Source organism: Onychostruthus taczanowskii, unplaced genomic scaffold (genome assembly GCF_017590055.1).
Source record: "Onychostruthus taczanowskii isolate IOZ18803 unplaced genomic scaffold, ASM1759005v1 scaffold36, whole genome shotgun sequence".
Taxonomy (NCBI): Eukaryota; Metazoa; Chordata; class Aves; order Passeriformes; family Passeridae; genus Onychostruthus; species Onychostruthus taczanowskii.
Genome location: NW_024501015.1, coordinates 4,045,822 through 4,066,563, shown reverse-complemented (window position 1 = coordinate 4,066,563; position 20,742 = coordinate 4,045,822). Strand labels below are relative to the sequence as shown.

At 37.3% G+C, this 20,742-nt stretch overlaps 1 protein-coding gene across 6 annotated transcripts in view; it reads left to right on the top strand.

Annotated features, from left to right (window-relative positions):
* TBC1D5 (TBC1 domain family member 5) overlaps positions 1-20,742 on the top strand; it is a 318,071-nt gene that overhangs the window by 279,512 nt on the left and 17,817 nt on the right. For all 6 annotated transcript variants that reach the window (XM_041411471.1, XM_041411470.1, XM_041411472.1 and 3 more), the window contains one exon: positions 13,640-13,739. In XM_041411471.1, coding sequence (XP_041267405.1) covers positions 13,640-13,739 — 100 coding nt within the window. The remainder of the gene's footprint in view (positions 1-13,639; positions 13,740-20,742) is intronic.

Here is a 20,742-nt window from a genome sequence, read left to right as displayed (position 1 = left end):
GACTGAAAATAAAGTTTTGATTCGGAAAAACTTGGTGTTTTAATAAGTAAATTTCTACATAAAAGGTTTCATCTTAAGCAAAATCAAATTACCCATTTGGAAAATACATTAGTTAAAAAGTTCCCAAGAGGGAAACATTTCTAAGGAAAATCTGGAGCAGTTTATTTTCTTTACTAAAATAATTTACAAACATGGTCAGTTAGAATCCTTATTTCTTCACAAAAATATCCTGAACAGAAGTGTCATGCATTATGCTGGTTCTGATTGCACAGACTTTTTAATTAAATCAAATTTGACAACATATGCTATTGTCCCCACCAGCGTGTATAAACAACTGTTACTGTCGGTGATTTATGTAGCTAGTCTGACTGGATTGAAGTTAGTTATTGGTACCCCTACAGGTTAGAAAATTAATGTATGCCATTATTTTCAATTAAATAGGCATCTGCTGTGGTGATTTAAGAGCCTGAGTTTAAGCATACAAACTTGACAGTTCTGCTCAAGCAGAAGTGGTATATGGAAACCAACAAGATAATAAGATAAATACTAGACAACCACACAAAGAAAACCATGTATGCAAAAATTCCTTTGAAGAAGAGTATGCTTTTTGTGCATTGTACACATCTTGGCGATGTTTTTTATTACCATATGTCTTTTCCCTGACTGTTACTTCTTAAATTTCTTTGGCATGTTTTAAGCAGAGTACTTGTCAGTTCAGACTTACAATGCCAAACATTTATTTGGAAGTACAAATGCTATGATGAAATGTCCTTTTTTCGTTAAGCATCATAAAATGTGCCCAGAATAAGTTAGTTTGTCTGTGTACATCAGCCAATTCTTGATCAGTATATTGGATTTGTTAGGCCTGAAGTTAAAGACATGTTCATTATTCTCAATGCCATCAAGTTTAAAATACTATAATGCCTTAATGTTTAACTGTAGTTTATACTGGAGGACATATGTCTTCCTTATTCTGATGTGACAGGCCTATCCAGACACACAAAAAAAAGGCAATTTATTTAATATTCCAGTGCCTGTCTAATTTTAGGGTTAGATGAAAACAATATTAAATTTCAGATGCTGACAGGTCACATGAACAGAGTTCGTAGAAAAACCTCTGAGATATTTTGGAACTATGGTTCTTTTCTTGGTTGCCTTCCTCTGGCTTACATGACATCCTGTAACTCAAATGAAAGAGCAGAAAACAGTGGAAGAAAAAATAAGTTGCCTTTTATAGTTTCTATTAGAAATACTTGCAAGTTTCTTATAATTTAGTAAAGCAACAGCTGTATGCATGAGTGGCAGCTTTGAATCCTAGAGCTCCTTATCTCTTTTGGAGTGATTCATTTCAGGGAAAAGAAACTGCACTGTGGTAAAAACAGGAAGTTAATTGCTTAGGAAAAAAAAATATGAATAAAAAACCCAAGAGGCTCTGCAGTGCTTTTTCTGTCATATTATGAGCAATAAATACGTATAGAGAACAGACCTGTGGGGCCATTTGGAATATTTTTAAAATGTCAGTGTAAACTTATCTTTCTCTGATACAAAAGATTGAGATACATGTAGGTGAATAATACTTTCCAGTAACTTCTGCACAGAAGCAGAATGATACCACTTGAAAAAAGGCAGTAAGAACATTAAAAATTATTGGGCAGCCTTTTGTAACTGCCAGAAAGAATTTAAAAATTACCAAAATCATGAGACCATCAGCAATGTTGACAAAAGGATCAAAGTGACTGAGGACACAAGAAGTGTGACACTTCACAGCAATCATGCTACCAGCAGAGGTACAGAACTTGCTCTGTCCATCCTCTTTCCATACATTAATCATGAATGTTTCAGCAACCCTGTGGCAAAGAAAAACATATCAGAGGGTCTGTGTTGGTAGCTTGAGCTGCCCCATTTTCCTTTTCAGTGGGAATTTCATTTCTTCATCCTGCTTTTTTAAGATAATAGCATGAAATTACTGTTCATTTCTGTGCAGAGCTGAGAGACCTGCACTGAACTCTCAACAAAAATATGGATGTGGATGAGACACATGCCTCTAAACCAGAGGATTTTATTTGGGATTTTTTTGGGCAGAAAGGGTTTCTGTGTTTGGAAGATTTTTTTTTCCCTACTGGAATAGGTTGTGGCTATGCATTTAATAACTTGATTCTTTATTTTTGTCTGTGTTTTGTTAAATCAAACAATTCCCTATAAAAACAACAGGACTTGTACTTCTGTTATTTTAACAGTGTAGTATAAATGGTGTGTATTTATATGCAAAATCACTATATTTAAGTTTTAGCTTCCTTAAACTCTGAAAAATTAGACCCTTAAAACCCTTAAATAAATAATCCTCCTCTAGTCTACATCCTCAGTCATGCTAGGAATCATAGCAAAGGTCAGATACATCCATCCTGACCAGAGGAGGATTTAGTGAAACTATTTTGCAACTGATGCTTTAAAAAAATCTAAATGAGTATGAGTTTAATAAAGGGAGTGCTTTGGAAGGCCTTCAGAAAGGACTGTTTATGTTGAACTGTGTGTATTAAAATGTTTATTCAGGCAGTAAAATCAAGAAGCATAATTATGTAAGTACATAACACCTAATCAACTCTTTCAGTAAGGTTCAAGTAAATATGTTAGTGTTTCTCTGCTCTCATTTCTCTTACATTTCCACAGTGGGCTTATGCAGTCTTAAAGGCCAGCAATGTGTGTAACAGATGGACAGAAAGTCCCTCAGATGTCATAGTGAAATGTAATGGAAGATAGGGGATTCTTATTTGCCTGTGTGTTTATTTATAACTATTTCCAAAATGCTTACAGCCATACCATCTAAATTAATGTATCCGTTTTATTATTTATGAAGAAATTTTCCAATATTCTTGAATCAACAATCTCAACAGCAGCACTGAGAGAAGCCTTTTATCAGCATTTCTGTTCAAAGGGGTAATTTCTAGTACCCTGCAGCTCTTTCTCTTCTTATCTATTCCCTTACCAAGTGGAATACTACCTATTCATACATACTCAGCTGTTCAGTGCCTACCCATCCACAGTGAGTTATGCCCAGCTTTTTGTGTTTCCGTGGATCTTGCAGATTTTTATGGGTTTCATTTTTAAACCATCTCTTGACAGTCCCAGAGCGCAGTACCAGCAGGTGGACTTGTGCAGGCAGCAGGTAGATAAGTCTCCCATGTCTTGTGTCTGCTTGCAGAAGAGATTTCTTTCCATCCCTGCTTTCTTTGCCTCCAGGCAGGAGCTTTCTCCATCAGTCGTATTTCTCCTTCCCCATCTTCCTGCCTAGGAAAAATTGTCTGACCACAGAAGCGGAATATTTTTAAGAGGAAAATGTACCCAGGTTAAATGAAAACAAGCCCTTCCAATGCTCCAGTAGTACAGTTGTTGGTTTCCAGCTCCGAACAGTGTGATTGCTGCCTCTGGAACCTGTTCCAATAATAGGTTCAACAGTGGGAGCTATTGGGAAAATTCCCAAGCCCGTGGTCCTCTGCCACTAACATCTCCAGGCAAGGTGGGATGTGGAAACTAAGCTGGCAAATTGACTTTGAACTGTTCAAGATGGAAATTCAACAGCAGGACCTGGTGATTAGAAACTGTTAGCCAGAGTTTCAGCTATTTTCAGGACTTTAATTGAAATTAAATACATCTGTCAGATTGTAGGGAGATTCTCTGAGGCACCCCTTTCATTTTCTTCCAAATTTATATATATATTTAACCTTCTTTTAAGATACAGTAAATCAAATAAATTTATAGTCATACATCAATGCAATAAAATATCTGTTTTGCCTCAAAGTCACCAATCTAAGTAGAGTTTATAAATAAATATGGATGGTAAATAAATATTGTTTATATGTAAAGAATAATAAATAAACTAGGGGGCAAGGAAGAGGATAGTTATTCCACCTTGGAAGAAGAGAAATAATTTACTACAAATTCTTGTTTCTTATCTTAATAAAGCTACAGATACATAAAAATACACTAAAATAATAATTTTTCTTGCATTTTGAAAGTGTGGATCTCCTCAACAAATGCTAACTCTAGAATGCTAGAAATTTCTGTGTTGGAAGAGACTTCCTGGGTTATTGGTTATGCAGAGTCCGAGCTGTAGCCCCTTTCAGTTTTGTTGGGGCTTGATCTCTATTTTGAAGGGGAATGTTATGTACAGAAATTCTTATTCTTTTATTCCTTTATTATAAATTCTTGGTCTGTTTATGTGTGCATAGCTTGGAGAAGCTTCGTGAGATGCCGTCCCTTACTGTGTTGTTATAGAGAGCATGCACAGGAAATAAGGATTGTACCAATGCCCAAAAATATGTGCCTTTGCAGGTGAATGCCTGCTAGCATTTTAATTTATTGCCATATTTGTCTTGGTCTCATTCTACTTGAACATTTTTGTCTGTATTATAAAATTCCTTTCTTGTCTTTGATACTTGTTTTCAATCTGATCCCTCTGAACCAAATAATTTTTTGTTGGCACATAACCTGATTTAGGCTTGGTTCTTTGGAGCCACAGTGGTTATTTTGTTGGCCTTTCCTTCATTTTTTGTTTTATTTTCTTATTTTTTCTCAGTCCCATTCCCCCCACACCTTTCACAGATTTATGTTCACAAAAGTTTTGGCAGTGGCAGTTCTGTTCCAGGTTTTAAGACCAATTACTCTTCTGAATTTACTCCTTTGAGCAGAAGAGGATGCATTGTACCCTGAAATGCTTTAGCACTAAGTTTGGAACCTAGACTTCTAGGATTACTGTTTGCCTAATTCATTTTTCCTTACTCAGATGTCCTCTGATAGGTTTTGAGATATACAGTACTACCAGAAACCAAAATTGGAAAGCAACAGGTCAAAATAAAAAGTCAGAGGAGAAAAGAGATTTAAAAAAAGGTTTCTCTAATCTGACAGAGAACCTGTTTGTGCTTTAAGGGTTCTGATCTAGAAAAGCACTAAAATAAGTATGTAACTATCAGAAAGTATAAAGTCTGAGCAAGTATGCTTACTAGCACTAGTGAAATGAAGAGAAATTTTGAAGAATATATAAGAAAACAGGGAAGAAAGACATTCCTACTTAAGCTATCTCATACCACACTCAAATAGCCGTCTGAGTTAAAATGGTGTAAAAAAAAAGCATAAGAAGGAGTTACAGGTATAAAATAAAAACATGGTTCATGTTGGCTGTGTCTGCAGTCTAAAGGAACAAAATACAAGCTTGCAGAACATAGCTGAAAGTACTATGCTTAAGATGTTTAACATTTATGAAAGTATATTCAAAGTAATAAAAAACTAGGCAGTTGTGAAGAATATAAAACATAAGTTGATTGGAAATATATTCAGTGTGGGGATATTTCAATTAGCACATAGACAGATAAATACTGTCAGATAATGGTTCAGCACAGGAAATCAAGAAATAACTCTACTTCTGCAGAAATTAGTATATGAAGGCAGTATCTGAACTTCTCTATGTCCTCCCTGGGTAATATATTAATATTCACAAAATCTCATTTTATGTAAAAATTTCACAGGTACCAAAATTTTCAATGTAAAAGTAACAATATACATTTCACCCCCAACTCTGATGTGCTTGGTGCACTTTCATCTAATCATTTCATAGCCCCTTCCAGATAGAAGAAACATTCTCTAAACATCTCCAAAATAAATGCTTTATGAAAACTCTCTCAAAAATTCCACTTTTTCATCAACAACAGTTTGGCTCCATGCTGAAGCCATGTCTAGAAGTCTGACTAATATAGCCATATTGTTTCCATGTCCTCCCCATATGTGTGTCTCCAGCCATCTGTTGTCTCTTGGCTTACACCGTGAAGTCCTTCAGAGAAGCAGGATTTTTCTTTATGTTTGTACAGCACCCAGCAGAGCAAGGCCTTGGGACTGTGAGGGACACGGTTAAATAACAAGTTAAATTTGTAAATAAAATAAATTAAAAACTTGGGTTAAGTTCCACTGTATGTAATTCAGTGCTCAGAAACAGGGGTTTCTGGTTGAAATGTCACCATATGCTGTGCACTATTCTTTGGCTGGCATAGAAGATAAAAAAATTATGGGGGTGTCAACCAATATTCAACTGTCAGAGATTCAAGATTATAAGGTTAAATCTTGTGTTTAATTCTTGGATTAGAAAATGAAATAAATGAAACTCTTTCCACAAAATGGAAGGAGTAGCCACTGTTTTGACTCCAGAGGAATTTGCTTAAAATTAAATGAGAAAGCAGTTTATGCCTTGCATCTGAGTCTTGTTTGACTTGTAAACTGCTCCTGACATCTAAAAAGTATACTCTCTGTATAATTTATGAATAAGAACTTAAGTATTGGTAAGACTCTTAGCAAGTACCTGACTTCAGGATCTCCATATATCAATCTCGTTTTTCCCATTATTTTCCTCTAAATGTTTTGATACCTCATCAAAATTATTTTCTAATTTGCCCTGCCAATTTGCCAAGAGCTATGGGATGTTTCCTGAGTGCTCTTACTAAAAAACTGAAAATGTGACTGGGCAAATTAATATCAGAAATTAATGTAAGAAAAGTAACTAACTACAGGAAAAAACAAGCAAGCAAATGAAAAAACCTGACACCACCTCAAGCTGAAGACATCACTGCTGTGCAAATCTGTATAGTCTGGAAGACTACTGTTCCATGTTTATGTCATGACCTTCTGCCTTCTCCACACCTCACCCAACCCAATCATTGACCAGCGTCAGAACAGACCCAAGGAAGACTGGGCTCTTTGGCCAGCTCAGTTCTGTCGCTGATTTGGGGGTATTTTATGCTTTAAATTTCAGTATTACTGCCTAAATACCTGAAATACCTTTAAATACTATTCTCTTTGAAGATAGTTTCTTTTCCACAGCACTTAGCACTTGGTGGTGCTGCCAAGTTAATTCTTATTCAGGATTCAAATTTAAGATGAATGGAATTCTGCCATTCTGAGCATTCATGAATGAAATGCTTGGACATACATTGTTGTAGCTTTGACAACAGAGTTTGCTTTTCCTTGCCTTTCCTACGTGTGTTAAACAGATAAAAGTACAATTTTTCTTTCATCTCCTGAATAGCAAGACTGAAAACTAAATGGTATTGTGAAAGAAAGGCATTACAGTCCTGATTTTCCGTGTTTGTTTTCATTGTTTTCCAGAATTCTGTGTTAAGCTACATGTCATATATTCAGGAGAAAATCTGTTTAAACTGATAAAAGTAATTTTAAGAAAGAGTGGTTTCCTTCCAAAACTGTATGTCATCAGAGCTTGTAAAGGATACCAAATTCCAGTGCCCGTACCCAGGTCTGCAAACCATATTGCAGCATGTAAAGCCATGAGCTGTAAAAGGATAGGATTACAATGTCAAAAGTGTAAAAGTTTCTGTTCTTTACTATACTGACCACTTTCCATTTTTTTTTCCTGATGCGGTAAGATTTGATGGAAAGTGGGGCATGGGGAAGCATCACTGATCTCATTATGAGCTCAGGAGAAAAGGAAGGATATAAAAATTTATTTCCATAGCTCACTTTGTAAAGGTGAGAAGATAGATGAAAGGAAGGGTAATAAAAACAGAAGAATAAGCTTTGGACAAATGGAGAGTACCAGAACTGTATAGACTGGAGTGGAAATAGCAAAGAAGTGTCAAAAAATTAATCATAAAGGAATTAGTTCTCGTGGCAAAAGAAAAAAAAAAGTAAATGTAACAATGTAAGCAAAGTTCTATATGTGGATAAGAAGAAAGACAAATATGAGAAACATAAATGTAAGTCAAGTTTTTTGCAGATTCAGTCTTGCCAAAACTAGGAAAATAGTTAGAGATGTGTATGTGAAGGCACTCAAATAGAATTTTGATTTGATTGGTTACATAAATTCTAGCCTGCTTAATACTGCTAGTGACATATAAATCAATGTAGTATCACAAATAAACTACGTCCTTTTCATTCTCCTGTTAAATTCCAGATGTTAATGGTTATCTGCAATGTTCTGCATCATCTGCAAGGTTGAAGGTGTGTCATAGTTTTTTGAGAACTCTGGAGCTGAATTTTCCAAAAGTATTAAGTTGTTTTTCTGCAAGATTGCATACATAAATTTGCAGATCTTGGTCTGCCGTGTCTGATGCAGTGATTTCTTCGTTTGATTTACTGCTTGATTTGCTTCTCTTCCTCATAGTGCAGCTCCCAATATTAGAAAATATTGAGCTTTATAGAATGTGTTGTTTGGTAAATTGACACTGATTTCATATTTTGTTTGAATGACTTTAAATCATTCACATGTTTCTGGTGCTGTGTGCATCAGATCAGCTGAAAGGGCAGTTTCAGCTGAAAGGTTGGTCCAGACCATACTGGATTTCTCCTCACTTAGATTTGGTCTGTTAGAAGAATTTATAAGTCTCTCTTCATGCATAAGACAGCTCAACTCAGCACTGCCATAGGTACGCAAAATTAAAATGGTGTCCAGGCTACTCATTTTTCTAGCACAATGAAAAGTTGCACTTAAGGGAAAGTGCAGTATATGTGAGAGCACCTGCACTATGCTGGCCATAAATCAGTTGTTTCATCTAATACTGCTAAAGAATGTGGCATTAGAATACTGAAAAAAAGTCATTTTTCCTGAGGGGATTTACGATTTAGCTGCTTACCTGTACAGAGCAATCTATGAAAGGTACTGTGAAAAGATTATTTTTAGAAATGTTGTATAGAAGAGACTTCTACTTAAGCTGCTTGGAATAAGATAATCAGTAGCATTGGGTCACATCAGTGACTTTGAATAGAAACTACCTCTTCTGTAACCTCTTCCAATGCTGTCCTGCTCCTCTAATGAGGAATATATTCCTAATGGAAACTGAACCTTCCAAGGGGCAGTTTTGCATCATAGTTCCTTGTATATCATCTGTGAGGAGTTTGATTCCATCATCTTTGTCACTTCACATAGTTACAGGCTTCCAGTAGATCTCCCTTGAACTCCTCTTCACCAAAATAAACAAGCACTGTTCCTTCAGCCTCTTCCTCCAGGCTTGTAGCCTTCCAAAGCAACCCTGCACTGGGTCCTCTACAGTTTCTCAAATTTCTTTGAACTGCACGTCCAAAGCATTATTAAAGGAGAGGGCTCACAAGCACTGAGTAGAAAGGGGTGTCATGACTTTCCTGGATCTGCTCACCACATTGCTCAAAATGTAGCTCAGTGCAACTGTTTACATTATTCGTGATAAGAGAATTTACCTCTTCGTCACTCAACAGCCACTGTAGCCTCCATATCCTTTTCAGCAGATCTGAAACAAAAAGTTCCTTCCCTGTCTGCACTGGTGCATTGGGATTTTTCTTCTCAGGTGCGGAATTTTGTTCTTATGGAAATTTCTAAAACAGAAACCCCAAAAAGGCTTCTCTTGCCAGGGCTTTCTGTGTCTCGTGGTGTTTGTGAATTGAAGTTCCACCAGTCAGCACAGCAACCACACATCCCAATTTCGTATCATCTGAAAATGTACTGAATGTACATTCTGTCTCCTTATCTGGGCTATTGATGAAGATACTGAAAAGTGTCTTCATAACAGTCCATTTGTTACTGTACTCATTTCCAAACATCAACTGGACATCAAGCTATTGACTCTGTTCTTTAAGCTTGGGATTATGATCAATCCAGCCTACCTACAGTCTTTTCATTCAGCCCATACTTCATCATATTATAAGTGACAGCGCTTTGGAAATGTGTCAAAAACCTAACTACAGTAAAACTCCATTGCATTCACTTCCCTCCCCTCATCTGCATGCCCAGTCATTTCGTTGTAGTGGGCAACCAGGTTGGTCAAGCATGATTTGCTCTTGGTAAATCCTTGTTGACTTTTCTTGATTATTGTCTTGTCCTTTACATGTTGGATATTGATTCCAAGAGGACATGCTCCACGATTTTTCCAAGGACTAAGGTGAGGCCAACCACTGTATAGTTCCTTAGATACCCCACCTCCCTCTTGTTTAGTATGTATGTAAAATTAACTTTTCTGCAGTCATCAAAGATGTTCTGTAATAGCAGTGATTTTTCACAGGTGGTAGCCAGTGGTGTTGCAATAACCCTCAGTTTTTTCAGCACCCATAAGTATATCCCATGTGGTCCCATGTGTTTGAACACGCACCGGTTCTTTGGGTATTCCCCAGCTTATGCCCTTCCCCCCTCCACAACCATTCCTCTCCTTCCCAAACAGTTCATGCAGGGGTCTGGGAACAGAGTTGGCCTAAAAAGTGAGATGCAAAAATGGATTCAAGTGCTACAGCCTTCTCTGTACCATGTGTCGTTGTCTTATCTCCCTTAGTTAGCAATAGACCATTTTCCTTGAATCTCCTTTTGCTGCTCTGCGTACTTATAACATTACTTCTTGTTACCCCTTAATGTCCCCCATTAATTTTTGCTCCAGATGGGGTTTTGTCCTTCCTAGTTTTGTTCATGTGCCCAAACAATGATTGTGTGTTTGTCCTTTGTTTCCTGCCATTGTTTCCACACATGTGCTCTCCATTTCCACCATTTCCACCTCCATATGTGCTTTTCCCATTTCAGTTCATTAAGAAGCTCATTACTCAGCCGAGTGGACCTTCTGCCTACCTTGTCTGTATGTGCCGATTCCTCATGTGTATCTGGGTTAGGTCCCTGTTCTGTGGCAAAGTCCTCCCCCCCTTGATTAGCAAGTCTGTTCACAAAGATTCCTTCCCCATCTTTGCCAGGTAGACCTGTTCTCTAAGTTGTCTGTCCTCATCAAACTGGGAGCCACAAGCAAAATAGTTGAAGCCCAGCAAATGCCAGCAAGTATGTAACCATATGTGGGCTCCCTGGTACACCTGCTGCTCTCCAGGCTTTTCCCTTTTGCCACAGGCTTAAAGAGAAACACCACCGGCGTTGCTGTCCCCTTCACCCTTGCTCAGGAGCCCTACAGTCACTTTTGAACTAAAATGGTTTCACATCACCCTGTCCTTGGTGAATGCATGAATAAGCAGGAAAACATCAGAACATTAGGTGACAAAACAGTCTTTTGCAACACTGCAAATGGAGGCTCCAAACAAGCAAGAAACCTCCCTAGTTGACAAGTCAGGCTTGAAGAGTCACCAGCCACACACTGTCACTCATCACTTTCCCTTGGTAGTGCTCTGATGAAGTGTCCAACCTGAATTCTTCCTCTGAGGGAGCTTGTTCTTACCCTTCTGCTGCCAGAAGTCCCAAGTTTACAGTTCCCCCCCTCGTATCAGTGCATGCCTTCTTCACACTGTATTTTGCCTCAGTTGTACCTTTCCTGTCTGTTTCATGACGTGGAAAGATCTCGTCAATCACCTGTCAGTCACCTCAATGCAATAAAACACACCTGACTCTTCTTTCAACTCTTCACCTGCTGCAGCAGAACCACAACAGAGCAAACCCCCCATCAGGGAGCTTGCTCTCAGAGTCTGCACAGAGGTTGTTACAGCATCGCTGGTGACAGCAGAGGTGGAGGTTACACCTTGTAGCAAGTCATCACCATTTGGGTGTTGTCTAATTGTGCAAACAGCCCTGGGTCTCTTGTGTGCCAAGTGCCAAGTTCACTGTCTTGCCTGTTTGCCCATCCCACTGCCAACACTCCTTGGTTCCCTTCCCGCAGTTGCCAGATAAATCAGGAACTACAAGTTCATTTGGCCTTGTGCAAGATTTCCCACTTGGAAAGGAGACCTCTTGCACTGTCTGTGACTCCCTGACCACAGTTCCCTCCTTGGTACCTGCTGGGTCTGCTGAGCACTGCTCCACCCCATGCTGGATCCCAGTGAGCGGAAAGAGCAGGGGAGATGTAGTTTATTCAGCACTGCTCTCACTTGCCAAGAGAAGAGGTACTGTTGTATAATTGAAAAGGTCAGTTTCAGACTCTGTTTGAATGGATTCAGCTGTCCAAAAGCATTTCAAGATCAATTTACTGCAGTTCTCACCTATGAATAAGAAAAGAAAATACTCTAGGAGACATGGAAATATTTATTACAAGAAGTTAAATTTTCTGTTTCACCTGTAGGAGATAAACTGGGGTTCAATTACTAATTATTTTAGAATTTGATTGTGTAATTTTATAGTAGAATACTCAAATATTTTCACTTTTCCCTGTCTTACAGCTGCACTTGCAGTGCCAATGGTAGTTTAAAATTTATGGTAGATTATTTCTTGCAGTCAATAGCTGTTTGTACTAGAAAAGGTGTTCTGCAAGAACGTCACTTGAATAGAAATGTCAATGCAGATATGCTTGTACAGGCCGTGACAGAACTGCAGACTTTGAATGAGGTCACTCAGCAATTCTAAATTGGCAAAAATCCCTTTGAGGTCTAAGTGGTCAAAGTACGAGAATAAGAAGGAAAAGGTGAGAGTATATAATATAAAGAAATAACAAGGAAAAAACATTTCATATCTATTAGGTGCAAGGAAAAAGCGTGTAGGCAAAAAGTGATAATGCTACAGTTACAATGCTCTTTATTCATCAATTGCTTTTGGATTTATGATGTATTAGTGTAAAATTTTCTTTACTTGGTTCTAACTTGGCTTCTCATGGAGATTAAGATCACTTATGCCTTTAAATCAAGACTGACTCATTCTATTTATTCTTGCTGATCAGTTTTGGGTTTGTTTTTTTTTCATTTGAAAAGTAATTTGCTCTCTAATGCTCAGTGATCTCCATCAAACAAGACTGTGATAGAACTGCAAAGCTCCAAATAAAAACAGGAGGCTAAAAAGTTACTTTGGCTTTCTCTGAATATATTTAATTCAATTGCATACTTAAATGAAAGCCTGCTTAATACTGTTGGTGACTTAGCTTAGAAGGAATTTTTCCAAAGGAGTGGTGACCTTCCTCTGGAGTAGGGTCCAAAGTCAAGACTGGATGGATTTGTAAACCAGCAAAGACATTTAAAGAGGCATTCTTAGCTGAGGTAGTTCCCATTGCTTAGACAGGGCATGTATCCATGGCTGGGTACTAATGCTTCTCTTGGGCTTTAAAATGAATTTTTTTAATTCCAATTCTAAATTATAGAATTGATGCAATATTTTTCTAACCTTAACTTGATAATTTAGAGTAACTGCTTTATACTGTGTGTGTTAAAAATAGTTTTCACCTAAATATTATGTATGATGGTGTCTGAAAGTGAAGTTGGCTGTGAACAGAAGTGTAGGGATTAAATACAGATAGAGCATGATGGATGATTGCAAAAATAAGTGTGCCAAAATATATGGCATTAATGCATCCTTGAGATGCAATACTAGGTCTCTTGAAATTAAAAAAAAAAAAAAGTTTCAAAGGAATAGCTGAGGAAATTACTCTAGAAGAAATTAGAATTTTTTTCATTTGGCGAGTTTTTTCAGCCAGTGCTGTGGTACTCTGTTTGCACAAGTGAAACCAGGTAGCTGGTCTATTAAAGAATCCTGAATCATTTGTGAGGTCAATGTAGATAGATTTTTATTTAATGCCTTAGAAGGAAAAAGAGTAGTACTAATAAACACTGAGATGTTAAAACCAAACCCTATTTCCATGAAATGACAAAACTTTCCAAGAACAAGGGAATAAAAATAGTTAAAAGAGGTCTAAGCACGTCAAAGATTAACCTACTATTTTTAGTCTGCATTATAGAAATTTTGGGGGTTTAAATGCTAATAATCTTTTCATTGTAGGAGGAGGAATTAGAGGCCCAGATTTCATTCCTACAAGGACAGCTAAATGATTTGGAAGCCATGTGCAAATATTGTGCAAAGATGATGAACACGCATCTTGGTAAGTGCAGTACCTTGAATTAACCTGTAAATCTTTGCAAAGGCTCTTTCAGTGTTTGTATTAGAACTAAAACAATATTTATGTAGTACAGTGCATATTATTTTATAAGCCATGATGAAGATTGAATTGATGTACTCAGTTGTTCTTTCAGATGCTGCCAGCCTCTGTATCTTTATTCTGTCACACTTTTAAACTTGGGAGTGGTATAGCCACTGATGATACTAGTAAGTAGAGGCATTTTAGCACAGATGCCTTTGATTTCTTGTATTGTAAGAGACTTGTTGGAGCTCAGACCATGTGAACTTGCAGACTTGAAGTCCATTTGCAGTTCAACAGTCCCAAAGTGATACTTGATGTTTTCAGTGATAGTTGTATAATTTTCAGATACTTTCATTAAATGTAACATTTTTATAATCTACAATTACCTTTGATATGCTATGCTAAAATGTTACTGTAGGTTGGATAGTTTGATATTTGTCTCAGAACAGAAGAAATATAATAAGGTAAAAGTCAATACATTGGGAACAGAATCAGCAAATTCTCCAGTCTAAAATTCTGCCTACATATTGTCAAGACAAATCTTACAAGAGAAAGTAAACAGAAAGCTTCACTCAGATCAAGCATAAATATTTTTAACCAAGTTTTGATAAAAGTGGTGGTTTTAAACTATGTTGAGCTGAGCTCTAAATGTTAGTATATTTAGTTATGTGGAAACCTCTATTGTTGAGAAATCAGGGCAAAACTGCCATAATTTTAAGATTTATTTGTGGCCTGCAATATCTGAGCAAAATAAATTAAAGTTGAAGATTTCAGTAGGTAGAACTAAGCATGTGATATCTAAATTTGTCAGGCCAGAAGGTTCAGATGTGAAAACCATATTGTAATTGTATTTTCTTTCATGTGGGTGGTTTACTAGCCACTGTTACAAACTTAGGAAAAGTTATAAATATTGTATTGCTTGAAAGTTGGGAATTACAGCCTTGAAAAGCCAAGTCTAAGCCTCTAACTCCAACAGTTTTAGTCTGATGTATTGTATTGCTTTTGTGAAGGCACATGACTAATGATGAGATTAGAAGCAAGCAAAGGGATAAATTATTAGCTACTGAAATGAAGGGGGAAAGATTGCTGTGTCAAGAAGAAAAACTAAAGTTTCTTTCCTCTGGGAAACAAGACAAGGAGTGTTTAGCAAGGGTATCAGTTCCAAGCATAAACATTTCAGCAGCTATAGCTGCACCAGGAATCAGAATAAACCCGGACAAAGCTCCTTGAAGCAGTCTGCCTTTCCGCACTGGATTCATGTACTGAAAGCATATAATCTGTGATCATATCCAGGGGTTAAATTATTTTTCCCAAACATATTGGAAACAAAATCATTTAGGGCCAGTAGTCTCCCAGGAGCACCATGGAGTGGTTTGTTACCCTCACAAGACAAGGAAAGCCATCTCTTGTAGTGCTTTGGCCATGGGGTGTCCTGGGTGTATTGTGACACCCCTGCAACACTCTCAGAGCCTGCCAGCCTGGACTCTTCCATGTCTACTCCCTGTACTTCTTCACAATATTCCTGCATGTCTTGTCAACATCATGGACTATTAACTTTGTAAATTTGTCTTACACTAATGTGTTTATATCCTATAGAGATTAACAGTTACAAGTGGTAAAAAGCATAAGAGAGACAGAGACACCACCAACCTTCACAGCCTGTACACTCATAGCAAATTGATGAGTTTGGGTATGCCCAAATCAGACAGCAGATGATCTCCATGAAGGCAGGAAAAAAAGCTTGTCACAATTCTTGCTGATGTGGAAAATCCCAGCAGGCTGTGCTAGACAATGGATTCTCTGGTGCATCACAGAACGCCCCCTGAGGAGTATCTTCAGAGTCCATACACTGCTCAGGGCTTCAGAGAAGGGCAGCAGAATAAATCCCAAGAGCATATCTGGTTATTTCTAAAGGGAAAAGTTAGCAGGGGCTGCTACATCTGATTCTCTCCCAGGTATCCGTTTACCCATGAAAATGGCTTTGTTTCAGAAACTGCAGAGCAGATGATTATATCACTCCTCTTGTAAACTGTCAGAACACTTAACTTCAAGGGTATTACTTATTCCTCTGGGGCTGAATTTTTCTGTCTTCATTACCCAGCTATTGGCTCATGTAGCATTTTTAATAACAAAGTTGAAAATCCTCATTTTACTTACCTATATGCAGTGATAAAGTAATCTCTCAGCACTGTCTTTGCTAAGTAGAACACTACATTTTACTTTATGTGAGCTACTTTTTAGACCAGATCATTTTTGTGGTCTTCCTTTGAATTTTTCAGGATTTTCATATGTCTTTTCAAGTGGGTTAATTGTATGAGGACATGCTGTACCAGCATGGAGTTGTACCACCCAGGAAAGTGGTTACTTAGCACAGGGAAGGTCATCTCTCTCTCTCGTATGGCATTGCTCTTTTTAAACATTTGTAATGCAGCATCACATTAGTGCTCTTTGAAACAGTGATAGTTTGAGGTGATAATATGTTATGACCTTTAAAATTTGGTGAGTCACAGCTTTCTAAACAGAGGCATTTATCCTGTGGGTAAAATCAGGAAATGTTTATTTCTGCATGTGTTCCTTGTATTTGACAATATTAAAATTCACTTCTTGGCGTTTGGCATTTTAGCTGAATAATTCAGGTAACTCTGTGATGTACTCAGTTTTCTTCTGCCCTTCTAACTGCAGACATAACCATCATATATTTAATGGTTGTCTAAATTGTTGATAAAAACGTGCACATATATAAAAGTTGGGGAGTCTTACAGAACTAATTCTTTCAGCAAAGAGTTAGACAATGTTTCTGTGAATTATGAATATGTCAGTCAAGCAGTCAGGCCTGCCTTTTAAATTTGATTAAATTTAAATGCTTATTCTTAAAAACCTCCCGTTTTTAGATTGATGTTGTAAACCTGTCTTTTCAGACATTATTACTCAACCAATATTCTTTTTCTTGTAGGATGCATTGCATTTGCAGGTCACATTTTAACAAAATATTAATTCAGACTTATAAAAAAATGCATATCCAGTGATCATTTGCCACAAAATTATCACAATATCAAACAATTACAGAATATTCTTCTCATGGTTTATACACATTTGAGGATTTTTTTGGCTGTCTTTTCTCATGTTCTTTCCCTTACAAGGGGAATCCAGAAGACAGTCAGATGCAGTTGCTTCATTACGGAGGTGATGTGTTGTAGCTGAGAAATTATCAAAATAACCATGAAATTGTCTATGCTGTTTTGAATATGAGGGATAGAATGGCAGTTTTTATTTTGTTCATATGTTCAGAGATGCTTTCATTAAATGTTTATCTCCTTCTGTAAATAAATCCCACAGTCTACAACATGGCAACAACATAATTAACTGCTTGAATATCGGGGCATGTTACCATGGCAATGAATGATGGTTCTGAAATATTGCTACTTAGTGCTATGGGTAGAAATAGGGAGTTCATTATTCAAATGGAGGAAAGTCATCTTGTGATCTTGTTCTCCATCTTAAGGCTGTGCCTTAGAAAGAGCTTTACTTTTCTTCCCTCTCTTCCTTAACCACTGGAGTACTGCTCAGGGGAAATTCCTTTTAACACCTCCAAGGACAAATGTCAAAATTTAGGTATGTAAAATGGCAATACAGGGAAGTAGATTTTGCTCTTGTTCCCACCTGTTTTCAGAAGCTTGTCATAGCTTTCAAAAAAAATCCTGTATTCAATTTTTCCATTATTGAAATGAAGACAAATCCAAACTTGTAAATCTGTCATGTGGCTTTGTTCACAAAATAAATGCAGAATATTACTCAGCTAATAGTGAAAAAGTATAGTTGCCATAGCTATCACTGCTCCAGTATCATCACAGATACATTTTCTTGATGTTACTTTTTAACAAGCACTAGCCTTTTTCAGGAAATAATATTGTCACTGGTGATTTGAGAAATATGGTAATATTCTTAAGCATTTTTCTTTCTGGGAGGTACTCTACTGGTAGTGCACATAAATTCTTCAAGGCTCAATGATTCAGAAAGCTGTAATACACCATTTAAGTATTACAATATTATTACCTGTCATAATGTAACTTCTTTTTTGAAGAATTTTGATTGTTTCCTCCTTTCTTGCACTATGTGAAAGAAAAGCATCAAGCTAGCAAGTGCATTCAGAAAAAGATTTTTCCTGGTATCTGGTAAATGTGACATCTGTATGATGTCTTAGTGTAGATAATGAAAAACACGTCTAAGAGACATGCACACAAACAGCACTCAGAGGGCCTTATAGTATCTGCTGGAAGATTCCTCTCTCGTCCTTCACATTGGACATGGGAATGAGTTTGAGGTGTTTGTTCAACACAGTCAGTCTAGAGTGCCTCAAAGAGCAAAGCTTTGTTGCATCCCAGGGTCAAGCCTGTTAAATGGCAGTTCAGGTGACACTAGCTAATGACACTGTCATCTGACACCATCTGCTATTCTAATATCTTCAGGGTTTGGACCATGTCCACACTGGCCCACAATTAAAGTGCAGCTTCTTAACAAAAAAGTGAATTAAAGCCCTGGAGAGGTATCAGCCCTCCCCCTCCATAGGCAAGTACCAAAGAGAGATTGTGGATGTTCCATGTTAACTTGCCAGTTTTGTTTCAGAAGGAAAAGTGCTGAATTTCAAAGTCTTGTCTCTTTATATGGGACAGGAACCAATCCATCACCACTATCTCAGACAGGAGAACCTACCATTTGTTTCCAACATGGTTTCGGACCTCCAGGTGTGGGAAAGTTTACCAAGTAATTACACACGTAGCACAGGAAGTCCTTCTCACGAGAAGCAATTTAAAGGAACATTGGTTCAGTATTAACTTGGATATGGAGACCTTTATATAGAAACTATTTTTTTTTGATGGGCAATTTATCAGGTTATAAAAGTAGAGCAACTAAGGTCATTCCCCACTTGCTTTTGCTTAAGGGCAGCACTATGTAAATGCAGAAGGTTGCTTCCTCAGCTAGCTGAGATCCAGAAACAATTTAGCTGCTTTCTTGCTGCATAGAGCCTCAGCTAATAAGCCCAGAGGATTCATACCAGTTCTGCAGAGTTAGCTCACAGGGTTCTGCACAACACCCTAGAAATATGTGCAAAGGTACCCAATTATACAGAGGAAACATAAGTCTGCCTGATTTTATTAATTTCACCTTCATACTGTTACTGCTTAACTTGAACCAGCTGCCAGAGGGAGATTCAGGTGGGTCTCAGAAATATGTTGCTCAATATCCAGGTCTTTAAATCACTTCATGTCTTGGAGGCAACATCACAAAAACCTCTTAGGTCTGACCCACATCTAGTAAAGCATCATGGCTTCACTAAGCCAAAGCAAATAAATCCTTCTCTGAGCTTCCCATGCAGGGCTGTTGGCTTTTGCTTGTGGTGCATTTTCCAATTTCACTCCTGCTATCTCTAATATGTTGCTATGTCCTTCACCAGTATTCCAGTACAACTCTGCCCCTCTATTGTGGATTATGGAGGGGATGTGGAAAAGTGGAGTTTTCATCTCCCATCCTTGTAAACACCACCAGCATCCTGCCTTTGGAATGGCATGCTAGCTCGGCTTTCATAGGTAGCCTGTAAAAAACTGCATATATTTACAAAATGCCCAGAAATTACAGCATCATGGTAACAAGAAAAATGAAAACCAATCTTTTGAGAGTTCTTTGGATGGGATCACAGGAGATCCCTGCCACAAACATCAAGCAGTGCTGGCACTTGTATATTCACTAGCACTTCATGACATCTCCCAGACAAATATTATTTGGAAGACTTATTAAAAACTGTTCAAAGCCATCTTTTCACTGTGATTATTGCAAGCACCATGAGCAAAGAAGAAAAAATAATAAAATAAAGACGTAAAAACTTACAGGATATAGTTACTAGTATCATTTTAGTTGTTGTGTGAAATAGCACTTTTAAAGGCTTAATTAGACTGATTTAATTCCTTCTTTTATCAGTCAGTGCAATTGTTGTAAGGATGCATTTTATTTTAAGGATCATTTACAACAGGGAAAGGAGAGAAGGAAGTTGATTTAATGCTCAGTATTTAGGGATTGACATACTGCCCAATAGAGATCTGGACACAGTGCTTCTTAAATGTATGCAAGATAGTACTGAATTCTTGTTTTATGTGTTGTGATGAGATGAAAGGTTATGACATTTTTGTAGAGATAAAATGAAATGGAAATTATGCTGCTGCCCTGTGCTGAAATGAAATACTTCAGCATTTGTTGAGGAAGTAGATGCATTAAATGAGTTCTCTTATGTTTGGGACATAAATAAAATAATCCATGGTTTATAAAACCAGTGTGATTAGAAATGCTATCAGTATAAAAGGCCACATCAAACACAGGCCCATGAGTCTAAGGGATTGCTGTATTTGGCTAGGAATAATAATGTAAAATAACCTATAAAAAGAACATATAAAGAAAGAACATTAGCAAATTTATTAAATCAAATGTAGGAATGTTTACTGGGAAACAAGTATTTTTATATAGCATAGTATACAACAAATATTTGTTGTACAGACTTATTTTTAGACTGTCACTTCTGGTCATTTTACAGATAGCTATATTTTATATACATATTTGAAGAATAAAAGTGTAATTCTTCATGTTCCATTAATTGTAACCACCTTTTTTTACTTAAGAGTAGCTCTTAAGGTCAGAAACAACTGGTTCAACTCAGAGCAAGCCTCCTTGCTTTCTATAAAAACTGTGCCAGTCCTGAAAGTCCAGCTGTGGTAGGCACCTACAGATGCTTTCATTCCAGTAGTCTGACTGAAAAGGAGATTAAAAGAATGAAGAAGCTTACGCAGCCCCTCATTACCTGATTAACAGCTTTCCTTGCAACTTTCAGTGAATTCCCATTGCTTCCTCCCTGCTGCTCAGTGAGCATCGCTCTTATACTGAAGTACACTGACAATCCACCCTTTCCTTCCCAGCATAT